This window comes from Acomys minous (genome assembly GCF_964271855.1).
Source record: "Acomys minous genome assembly, chromosome: 17".
NCBI classification, from domain to species: domain Eukaryota; kingdom Metazoa; phylum Chordata; class Mammalia; order Rodentia; family Muridae; genus Acomys; species Acomys minous.
Genome location: NC_140500.1, coordinates 12,301,625 through 12,313,330, shown reverse-complemented (window position 1 = coordinate 12,313,330; position 11,706 = coordinate 12,301,625). Strand labels below are relative to the sequence as shown.

General features: G+C 44.1%; 1 protein-coding gene across 5 annotated transcripts in view; it reads right to left on the bottom strand.

The window, feature by feature from the left end:
- The window catches only part of EPS8 (EGFR pathway substrate 8, signaling adaptor), a 174,118-nt gene that overhangs the window by 24,511 nt on the left and 137,901 nt on the right, over positions 1-11,706 (bottom strand). For all 5 annotated transcript variants that reach the window (XM_084765399.1, XM_084765398.1, XM_084765400.1 and 2 more), the window contains 2 exons: positions 10,397-10,580; positions 6,739-6,872 (listed from right to left, as the gene is read on the bottom strand). In XM_084765399.1, the coding sequence (XP_084621525.1) occupies positions 6,739-6,872; positions 10,397-10,580 (318 nt within the window). The remainder of the gene's footprint in view (positions 1-6,738; positions 6,873-10,396; positions 10,581-11,706) is intronic.

Genomic DNA, 11,706 nt, shown 5'->3' with positions numbered 1-11,706 from the left:
GATCACATGGGATGTAGTGATCACATGGGATGTAGGGATCACATGGGATGTAGGGATCACATGGGATGTAGAGATCACATGGGATGTAGTGGTCACATGGGATGTAGTGATCACATGGGATGTAGAGATCACATGGGATGTAGGGATCACATGGGATGTAGAGATCACATGGGATGTAGGGATCACATGGGATGTAGGGATCACATGGGATGTAGGGATCACATGGGATGTAGAGATCACATGGGATGTAGGGATCACATGGGATGTAGGGATCACATGGGATGTAGGGATCACATGGGATGTAGTGATCACACGGGACGTAGTGATCACACGGGACGTAGTGATCACATGGGACGTAGGGATCACATGGGATGTAGGGATCACATGGGATGTAGGGATCACATGGGATGTAGAGATCACATGGGATGTAGAGATCACATGGGATGTAGGGATCACATGGGATGTAGGGATCACATGGGATGTAGGGATCACATGGGATGTAGAGATCACATGGGATGTAGAGATCACATGGGATGTAGGGATCACATGGGATGTAGTGATCACATGGGATGTAGGGATCACATGGGATGTAGGGATCACATGGGATGTAGAGATCACATGGGATGTAGGGATCACATGGGATGTAGGGATCACATGGGATGTAGGGATCACATGGGATGTAGAGATCACATGGGATGTAGAGATCACATGGGATGTAGAGATCATATGGGATGTAGGGATCACATGGGATGTAGTGACCACATGGGATGTAGTGATCACATGGGATGTAGGGATCACATGGGATGTAGAGATCACATGGGATGTAGGGATCACATGGGATGTAGGGATCACATGGGATGTAGAGATCACATGGGATGTAGGGATCACATGGGATGTAGAGATCACATGGGATGTAGGGATCACATGGGATGTAGTGACCACATGGGATGTAGTGATCACATGGGATGTAGGGATCACATGGGATGTAGGGATCACATGGGATGTAGAGATCATATGGGATGTAGAGATCATATGGGATGTAGGGATCACATGGGATGTAGTGACCACATGGGATGTAGTGATCACATGGGATGTAGGGATCACATGGGATGTAGAGATCATATGGGATGTAGGGATCACATGGGATGTAGTGACCACATGGGATGTAGTGATCACATGGGATGTAGGGATCACATGGGATGTAGGGATCACATGGGATGTAGTGACCACATGGGATGTAGTGACCACATGGGATGTAGTGATCACATGGGATGTAGAGATCACATGGGATGTAGAGATCACATGGGATGTAAGGATCACATGGGATGTAGGGATTACATGGGATGTAGTGACCACATGGGATGTAGGGATCACATGGGATGTAGGGATCACATGGGATGTAGAGATCACATGGGATGTAGGGATCACATGGGATGTAGGGATCACATGGGATGTAGAGATCACATGGGATGTAGGGATCACATGGGATGTAGGGATCACATGGGATGTAGAGATCACATGGGATGTAGGGATCACATGGGATGTAGAGATCACATGGGATGTAGGGATCACATGGGATGTAGAGATCAGCACAAGTACCATTAAAGGAGCCTGAAGTATGAAATTAAAGGAAACTGGAGAGAAAGCCCATAGTACAACTTTAACTACATGTTGATTTTACTTATTCAAGTAACATTTCATAACAAACATGTTAAAAGTTAAGTCTAGAGACCATTTTTTAAAAAACCTTACCCAGCTATCAAAAGTTCAAAGGAAAGTATCCATCAAGGACATAAACAGCAACTTTCTCAAGCAATGAAGAAAATTTTAATTTTAAATTCTCTATAAGCTTTTTTTCTTTCTTTTCTTTTTTTTTACTTTATTAATTTATTCTTGTTACATCTCAATGGTTATCCCATCCCTTGTATCCTCCCATTCTTCCCTCCTTCCCATTTTCCCCTTATTCCCCTCCCCTATGACTGTTCCTGAGGAGGATTATCTCCCCCTCTATATGATCATAGGGTATCAATTCTCTTCTTGGTAACCTGCTGTCCTTCCTCTGAGTGCCACTAGGTCTCCCCCTCCAGGGGACATGGTCAAAGTCGAGGCATCAGAGTATGTGAGAAAGTAATATCCCACTCTCCACTCTACTGTGGAGAGTGTTCTGTCCATTGTCTAGATCTGGGTAGGGGTTTAAGGTTTACCGCCTGTATTGTCCTTGGCTGGTGCCTTAGTTTGAGCGGGACCCCTGGGCCCAAATCTGCCTATCATAATGTTCTACTTGTAAGCTTTTTAAATGATAATAACTGAAGTATGGGTCCTATTTAAAAATACTTTCTTTGAAAAACAAATACTATTTCTATTAATCAGCATTAGAAGATTAATAATGTATTTAGCATGGCTTTTTTGTTTTACACAGTACAATAAAACTTCACACATTAATAGTATTCTTATTTCCTTCGTATCTGGCATAATGCTTCAACAGTAAAATGAAAATGCTAAGTCTGAATGACTTTATTTCCTGACCTCTTCCAACCACATTTCTATATTTTCTCACTAATCTCTATGAGAACCATCAATAGCCTGAGACAAGACCAAGGATGGTCATTTACCCCAGCTCTGGCATGCAGAGCCAGACCTGGGCCCCCAGGGTCCAGCTGTAGTAACAGAGCAACCCTTTATCACAGGTCCACAATATCTTTCAGACTCCTTCCATCTCTCAGACAGGGAGGACCAGAACAAAGGAAAACTTGTAAGCTGTGATTCCTACCTGTCATTTTCAGCATATTAAAATAAAAGATGAGCCGGGTGGTGGCAGCGCACGCCTTTAATCCCAGCAGAGTCAGGTGGATCGCTGTGAGTTTGAGGCCAGCCTGGTCTACAAAGCGAGTCTAGGACAGCCAAGGCTACACAGAGAAACTTTGTCTCGAAAAACCAAAAATAAATAAATAAAATAAAAGGTGACAGTATTCCCTAATTATTATACGTTATACATTTTTGTTTTGGTTTTTAAGATACGGCATACCGTAGTACAAGGGGGTATAGAGGTCACTACATAGCCCAGAACTGCCTCAAACTCATCAGGACCCTCTTGTCTCAGAGTCCTGAATGCTGAGATTACAGACAGGATCCATAATATGTGGCTTAAATTATTAATATGCTACAAATAATCATAACTTAAGGCCTGTTGTTCTTGGACTCTACATCCCTATCTCTACTGGAATAGTTCTGCTACTAGCTAACACATATTTATATTATATTAATATTCTTATTGGGGAATAAAGAGATTCACCCACCTTGAGAGTTAGGAAAATAGTAATTTCCATTTGTTCTCTTTCCCCTCATTTCTCTCTTCTATAATTTGCAAAAGAACCACCACAGATAAGGGAGAAGAGATGGTAGTCTAAGAAGGCGCAGAAAACTTCTTTTGCATATGTCAAAAAGCTCTAACTAACCATGGAAGTGCATATGAGGAGACTGCAGTCTCCTTTCAGAGGAGTCGCAATGGACCAAGGAAAGAATTTGCAGACAGTAACCTCCTGGGCTATCTTGAGTGTCCTGACAGATGCTTGCTCAGCTGGAAACACTATAAACTGGGATGGCTGGCAGTGGCTGGGATCATTGATGCCCCGTTTTGTAGAGGAAAATGTGTCATTATTGCAAGAGCCATCCAAAAGTCCTAATCTGATGTGATACATGCTAGGTCTCGATTTTACTCTTATGATTGAGTGCAATTAGTTTCTACAGGTGGGAAATGCAGTGGGTGGTGAGTGGAGTGTTATCTATTCTCCGGTCAAATCGCCCACCATGCCACAGGGCAGGCTTGTTTACCCTTGGGAGACGATGGTTGGCTGCTAAGCTGGTGCGACTGGTTAGACAGCGAAGCCCAGAGATCACTGCTGCCTCTACACCTGCTCTGTAGCTTTGTTATGTTTTCGGTTGTGCTTTGAGAGAAGGTCTCGCATATAGCTGTCGCTCGTCTGGTACTCAACAGGTATCCAGGCCAGCATGAATTCAGGGCCATTCTCAAAAGCAAACTTGGAAGCCAGTCGTAATGTTAATCCCTGAAGTTCATAAAATCCCTATCTCTGTTACAGATTTCTGAATTTGCATTTTATTTATTCACGTTCTAGCAATGACACTACTTTAACTTTCTAGGTCAGTTTTGAAATACGTGGTTGAGTGAATAAATCAAAGACACAGTCCCTTTAAAGCCTACAAAGATTATACGGAAGAAGATAAGCTTTTAAAAGACACAGAAGCACACTGGTAGTCGATGGCAAAGACTAAACCTTACAGACTCGGTAGACCTTACAGGCAGGTAAAGACTGAAATGTTGGACACCGTCATATAGCCATTCAATCCACCAAGTTTGTACTAATTGAATGACTCACAGACCACCTGCTTGCCCTGGGGATTCCCTGAGTCTGTCTGTATAAGCAGCCTCCATGTCTGCCCAGGCTTTGTATGGGTCTAGGAATCTAAGCTCCCTCCCCAAACCTGCACGGCAAGTGCTTTAGCCCCTGAGCTGTCTCCCCACTCTCTAATCTTTTAAAAATAACGAAAACCTATGTTTATATGCTGCATTTTCAAGATACATTATTCACTGTTGACTTTTCCTTGAACTCAATGTAATATGCTATGGTGCCCTTAGAATGACACTTGTGCAACCCCCATGGATTCCCTCTGTCGGCCTTTTTTATTTTATTTTATTTTTTTTGAGACAGGGTTTCTCTGTGTAGCCTTGGCTGTTCTGGACTCACTTTGTAGACCAGGCTGGCCTCGAACTCACAGCAATCCGCCTGCCTCTGCCTCCTGAGTGCTGGGATTAAAGGCGTGCGCCACCACGCCCGGCTCCCTCTGTCTTCCTTAATGAGGCTTCCCTGACATTATAGCAGATGGGTCATGCATCCCAGGCTGGCCTTGAATTTCTGTCCTCTTGTCTTCACCCTCCCAGATCTTGAATTACAAGTGTGTGCTCCTATTGGTGTCCTGTGGTGCTGAAGACTGAACCCAGGACCTTACGCATGCTAGGCGGGCAGAGTAATGCACCAACTGAGCTACATCTCAGCTCTACCTCAGATTCTACAGGGAAATAATAAACTGACAATAACAGCTCTTTATGGACAGAGAAACACTGGGACACTTTCTGACTTAACTGAATATGCGTCCCTCTATACCAACATTTCACAATCTCTCTTTCTTTTGGCTTAGCCTGGTGTTTATTAACTTTAGTTACTACAAAACAGCATCTTTGTGCAAAAGGGAACCCCAAGGAGTTCTTTTATTTCTTCTTGATTTCTAATTCTCTATATTTGGCTAACTTAAATCTTTAAGGAGAACAAAACAAAACAAAACAAAACAGGTTGGGTGGTGGTGGCACATGACTTTAATCCCAGCACTCCAGAGGCAGAGGCAGATGAATCTCTTATGAGTTCAAGGCCAGCCTGGTCCACAGAGTGAGTTCTAGAACAGCCAAGGCTACACAGGAAAATCCTGTCTTGAGAAACAAACAAAACAAAACAAACAAAAACAAAAAAGAAAGAAAAATACAAGGAAACAGTAAGAATGGAACGGCACAGCCTCTATTTAAATAGTTAATTATATCTAGTACAAAGAGAGAGAGAGAGACAGAGAGGGGTGAGGATGAGAAAGAAACAGCGGCCCACATCATAGACCAGGCTAGCCAACAGCAGAGTCAGTGTGGCCAAACCTGGCCCTCACCTCACCATCTTCACACCTCAACCAACGCAAGTGCTGGGATTCCAGGCATCTGCTGCCCTACCTGGCTTATTTTAATGATCCTAATATTCTGTCTACAAGAAGGGTGTTTTAGGCTTTATATTTTGTTGTTGGTCTTTGGTAGATGCAGAAAAATGGGTAGAAATCGTTTCCTTTCTAAGTTACTGAGCTGGCAAACTCTGTTGTGGGAGTGAGTGAGGGTGGGTGGCAGCCAAGACATGACACGGGAGCAGACGTCAGTCCTCACTTTGCACCTTGCTTGAGGCAGGTCTCTTGCCCCTTGTTACACACAAAGCTAGCTGGCCTTGTGGCCTCAGGGTGTCCTCCTGTCTCCATCTCCTATGCCGCTGAAGGAGCTCTGTGCTTACAGACATGTGCTAATGTGCCCAGTTTACGTGAGTTTTCGGAATCAGAACCTAGGTGCTTGTAAGCAGCACACACTGAATTCACTGAGGTGTATCCTTAGCCCGGGGAAGCTCCCTGGAGACTCCCCGGTAGAAACTAATGGAACATCCAACAAAGGTCAAAGATAATCCCTGTCTCCTGCTGCAGGACCACCACCGTCAGAAGTATCTTTAAAAATAGCTGGAGTCACCCAGTAGAATTTGCACTGCAGACTAGAGGTCCTGCCTCTCCTACCCATCAAAGCCAGTATAGGAGGCAGAGGCAGGCGAATCTCTGTGAGTTCGAGGCCAGCCTGGTCTACAAAGCAAGTCCAGGACAGCCAGAGCTACACAGAGAAACCCTGTCTTTGGGGAAAAAAATGAAAAACAAACCAAAAACAACAAAAAAAACCCAAACAAACAAACAAACATAAAAGCAAAAACAAAAAACAGACAAAACCTTTGCAGAACGAAACAAGCCACACCTCCTTCTCCCACACCGCTACTTTCAGCCTCAACCCCCTTCACCTTACCCCACCCCCACTCTCACCACCTTCAGTCTAAGTCATCCTTGGCTTCCCACAGTGCTCCCCACGTGGCTGCTGACTGTTACCTATCTACGTGGCGACTGGGAGTCGACTTGAAAGCCATGGCGGCCTCCCCTTGGTCCAGATGTGGCCCTCTGTTGTACATGTTGTTGTTGAATGCGTACCCATCGGCTGGAGGATAGTCGGATACACTGGAATGCTGGAAGACAGAATTACGTCGCAGTGTCACCAAGCGCTGCTGGCATGGGTGCCCTGTCAGTGGTGCAGAGCCCTGCTCGGAACCGTGGCCAGTTCCCACTGTCATGGGAATGCCCACTGTTGTTAGGCTGAGACACGGGGCTATTCATTTTTGTCACTAGTGTACAGGGTAAATCTTATTTCTGAAAATATTAGATATAAAAATGGCAATTTTTTTTTCCTGTCAGCAGTAACTGATTTTGATCTTAGACTTTAACACTGTGAACAATGAAATTAGAGGATGACCTTTAACCTTTGCTTCCTGTGAAGTAACGGAAACATTTAAGACTCCCATGGAGTAAGTATCACCACATGAAGATTCTTTGTTCTGTATTTATAATTAAATATATCATTTAATTTTTCATTTTTAAAAAGTACCCCAAATACCATTTAAAAATTGTTATACATGGAAACACTGCTATCAGAGTCACTATAACAGGAAACACAAGCACACAAAAACTTTGAGCTTGTTAGTCAAGAATCCAGGAAAAGATAATTCTGTAATCATTTCTTTGCTGTGGGTGACACTATTTAGATCTACTGGTTGCTACAAAGGCAGAGTTGAGGTCTGTGACCTTTGAGCACGGTGGCCTTAAAACCACAGGGGCCACCCACTCAGGCTGGATAGGGAACAACACAAAAGGTCACCTCCAGATTTCACACGGTTTCTATACATAAAAGAAAATGTGGAAGAGTGTGATGAATGCTGCGGCAGGAGAATTTCCTGGAGTTTCTACTATTTATGAGTTCACTGGGACAAACTATCCCAACCTGGGAAGGTTTGGGGGGGACATCTAAGCTGGATATTCACAGCAATGCAAAGACTTGTAAGGATAACGCTGAGTTCATCCACAGGCAAAGTCTCCAGTGAACCAGCATGGCTGTCAAAACCCACATTAGATACCCACCTGGAACATACATCAGGGAACAAGTCCTCACAAACAAATACAAATGGTTTCCAGCCATTTAAGCACCCAGGATCAGCCAGCTCCACTAATATTTTCCTTGAGAGCCAGCACAGATGCAGACTCCAATTAGGTAATTAAAAAAAAAAAAAATCAAAGGCTTGAACAACTGGAGCCAGAAACTGCTAGAGCCATTCCCACCTTTTCCTAGCCACTATGAAATCATGGGTTGGGAGGATGGCCCGGCATGTCAAGAGGAAGGAGATCAAGGGCGGTCAAGTGACTCAATGCTGACTGCACAGCCGGGCTGAGGCTGCTGAAGGCTCGGAGGAAGCAGGGATGTTGACAGTGTCACCCACACTGTCACTCCACATCACCTATGCCTTTCAATCTGAAACAGAACCAGCAGATCCTGAATTGCTCAAGACTTGCTCTAAGTGCATTTATTATGGTAGCAATAAAACAGAATGAAGTCTCTTGCCTCGCAATGATCACACTTCTTATGCACTTTAAGTCACTATCAACTGGCTCTTTTCCTGAGGGGGGAAAAATATCCAACCTGGCAGGCATCCTTCCTCTCGTTCTCTTAAGTTTCTGAACAGCCACTTATATCATAAAATGGAAAATACTTTACAGCAGGAAAACGATAGCTCATGACAAGGGGTGGGGAACCCTACGTAATTCGTATTTCAAAATTACGTGTTCAGCGTAGACAGACATACACACTCCTGCCTAGAGTGCACGCACCGTCCCCTCTTTAAACACAGAACTGTGAAAGGTGGGAATTTCCAAGGGACATTAAATGGCATATTTTCTAGTGTGAGATAAGAACACCATACGATGGGCATTTTTGTGACTCAAAAAAATCTGTAACTATGGAAACGCCAAATGAATTAACATTTCCTGTGTGCGTGTATGGCCCCATCCCTTGGTATATTTGCTTTCTACACGGGAGGAAGACACACAGTCATGAAGTCTGAACTATCAAGCCCAGGCAGGGACATAAGCTACTCAGCAGTATGAGGTCATCATCTGGCATTTGGAGGAAAGGCCAGTTATGGAGTCTTCCTTGTCATGCAGCCGAAGGGAAACCAGTCACAGAAAGAGGACCTCGGAGAAGCGAGTTGGCTTTAGTTGTAATTCTGGATTTCAACATATTGCCTTTTAGAGGAAAGTTTGTGTTTGTGAATGATGCCGTACGTGTGAACATGTGTTTGTCATGTGTGCACACATATGTGATATTGAAGTAGACATCAAAGCAGCCTTTTATGGTTTTTTTGGACACGGTGTTACCGGCTGAACCAGAATCTCACGGACTGAGTAAGACTAGCTGGTCAGTGAGCTCCAGGGATCCTCCTGTCTCCGTGTCCCCAGCTCTAGGATTCCAGGTGCACGTCACTGCATCTGACTTGATCGTGAGGCCTGGGTGACTGCAGCTGGGTAACAGGCCCTCCTGCTTACACATAAGCTCTGTACCTGCTGAGCCATCTTTCCAGCCTACAGAATGCAGCACACTTTCTATATAACATCACTGTCCAAAGACAATTTTGTCCAAGGGAATAAGTTTAAGCAATTTGACTTATATGAATGTGTCTCCTTAAAAGTGGTCAGAGATGAGGCTTGCTAAGGCCTGTCCTCGCATGGTATTTGCCACGTTACAAATCCACTCACCAAAGGAATTTTAAAAGGAAGGAGGAGTGACCTGGACCTGGCTTCGGGTGTGTCTAGCTGCCGTTCAGTGCAGCTTTTTCATTCTAGACTTTACCCACATAATTTCACGGGTTTAAGCATCCCATTTGTCATCGGTTGAGCTTTAAACACTGTTCAATTTTCCTTTCCAATAGGGCAAAAAAAAAAATTTCTTCACAGAAAAGTCCTTTATAATGAGCACGATAATAAGCCCAATTTCAGTCCTCTAATTTGCTCCCCAAACAGGGTTATACTTTAAAGCTGAATAATAACTGAAAGATAAAGCACACTGGTATATCCACAGGGGCAACACTGTCGCGGGCATTTGACAGAAGACTGAAGGGCGCACTACACACTTGGCGCTCTACACACTTCAGGACAGTGGAACAGGAGAAGGGACTGGGAGGACAGTGGGGGCAGTAACTACAGGGACACAGAGGAAGGTGGCACAGAAGTGGAAAGAAGAGGGCAGTAGGATGTGGGGAGAGATGGAGGGTGACAGGAAGAGAGGGAAGAAAAGAGGGAGGAAGGAGGGAGGAAGGAAGTGACTGTGGTGCTCTGGAAGAAGTTGCTTAAAATTTTTGATGTAGGGGTCTAGGTTTTAGGGAACTGCCTTCAGGGTCTAAAGATGTGAAAAGAAACCAGAAAGAGGATAAACAGTTCCTGTGGGCAAGCCCTTGACAGAGAAGAGGGTCAAGGGAGGAACAGAACACGGAAGCGCTTGACCCCGTTGGGGTAGGCGAAGAGACGTGCCGACCAGCCATCATAAACACAAGCAACTGCTGAGAGGACTCAGGGCGTTTAGTCACTGGTTCCAGACCGATCTCCAGCGAGCGATGACTCCCAGTGACCATCACACCATCCACAGAAACCAAGCGTGATGGATCCTCACCTCCGTGGACAGCCTCTTGCTATCCTGCTTGCGCTGGTGCTCAGCAGCATTAGCCACGGACTCGGCTAGCTGGTACATGTCTTGCTCTGTGGGTGCGCCCATGAAGTTCAGCATCGGGGGCTCCCAGCCATTGCGGAACCTCGGGACGTAAGGTGGGATGAACTGTTCCTTCGGCCACTCTGCTCTGTAGGATGACATTGAGTTTATATGTTATAGGTTGTGTGTGTGTGTGTGTGTGTGTGTGTGTGTGTTGTGCGCGCGCGCGCGCGTGTGTGCGTGTGTTATATTCCAGTAATTCAAACCAAATAAAAGAGTGATTCAACTATGCAGGATAACCTCAGCTCCGTGTTTCGCTCCTAACTTTTCCTGGAGCCTGATGCTCTGCATGGGTGTATGCTTTTTTAACATCTGTGCATGAGAATAGAAATGCAGTAAGTATTTAAAGCATAGGGCAGCAGCATCTAAAGTCCTTTCCAGTGCTCATCTCTCCCTTCAGTCCCTTTAAGCACTAAGACAGTGGGGGGGGGGGAGTAGGAAGGGGGCGAGGCGGATACCTTTGAAAATAGAACCATCCAAGACTGTTAGGAAGGTTCATATTTTTTTTAACTGCAAGATTTTATAAAATGAAGCAGATGACCAACTTTATAAACTAAATGTACAAGCTTCATTTTAAGGAGAAAAGTTAGCTAATCTATGGTCACTATCAACCCCCACTAATCAGGATCGGCTGTGACCGCTGCCCCATGGTAAATGCTAACTATATATTTCCTTTTGATACAGTTACTTAAACCATCATTAAAATTTCTGATTATGTGGTTAGGGTTCAAAACAAAGTCACTGAAAACCCCAAGCTATTTTTATATTCTATGAGATATGACAGATTTAATAAGCCTTATTGGTAGAAAAAAAATAGCCTAGATTTGGTATAACATCACAAACAGCATAAACCTAACATTTTACAAATATGTTTAAGCCATTTTAATACAGCTTAATATATAAAAAAGAGATGACTCATAAGGTAAGAGCATTGGCTGTTCTTCCAGAAGACCCAGATTTAGTTCCTAGCACCGCATGTAACTTCAGTTCCAGGGACTCCAAACCCTTCTGGCTTCTGTGGCTACCAGGCATGTTTGTGGTACATATACATACATGCACACACTCACATATAGACATAAAATAAAAATAAGTATTTTTAAAGGAATATATAAATAACATCCTAAAATGTAGATCTAATGATACATGGCTATTCTAGATATGTACACAAATATGCTCAGATAGTATTAGCAACATAGAAAACACTATGTAGTACT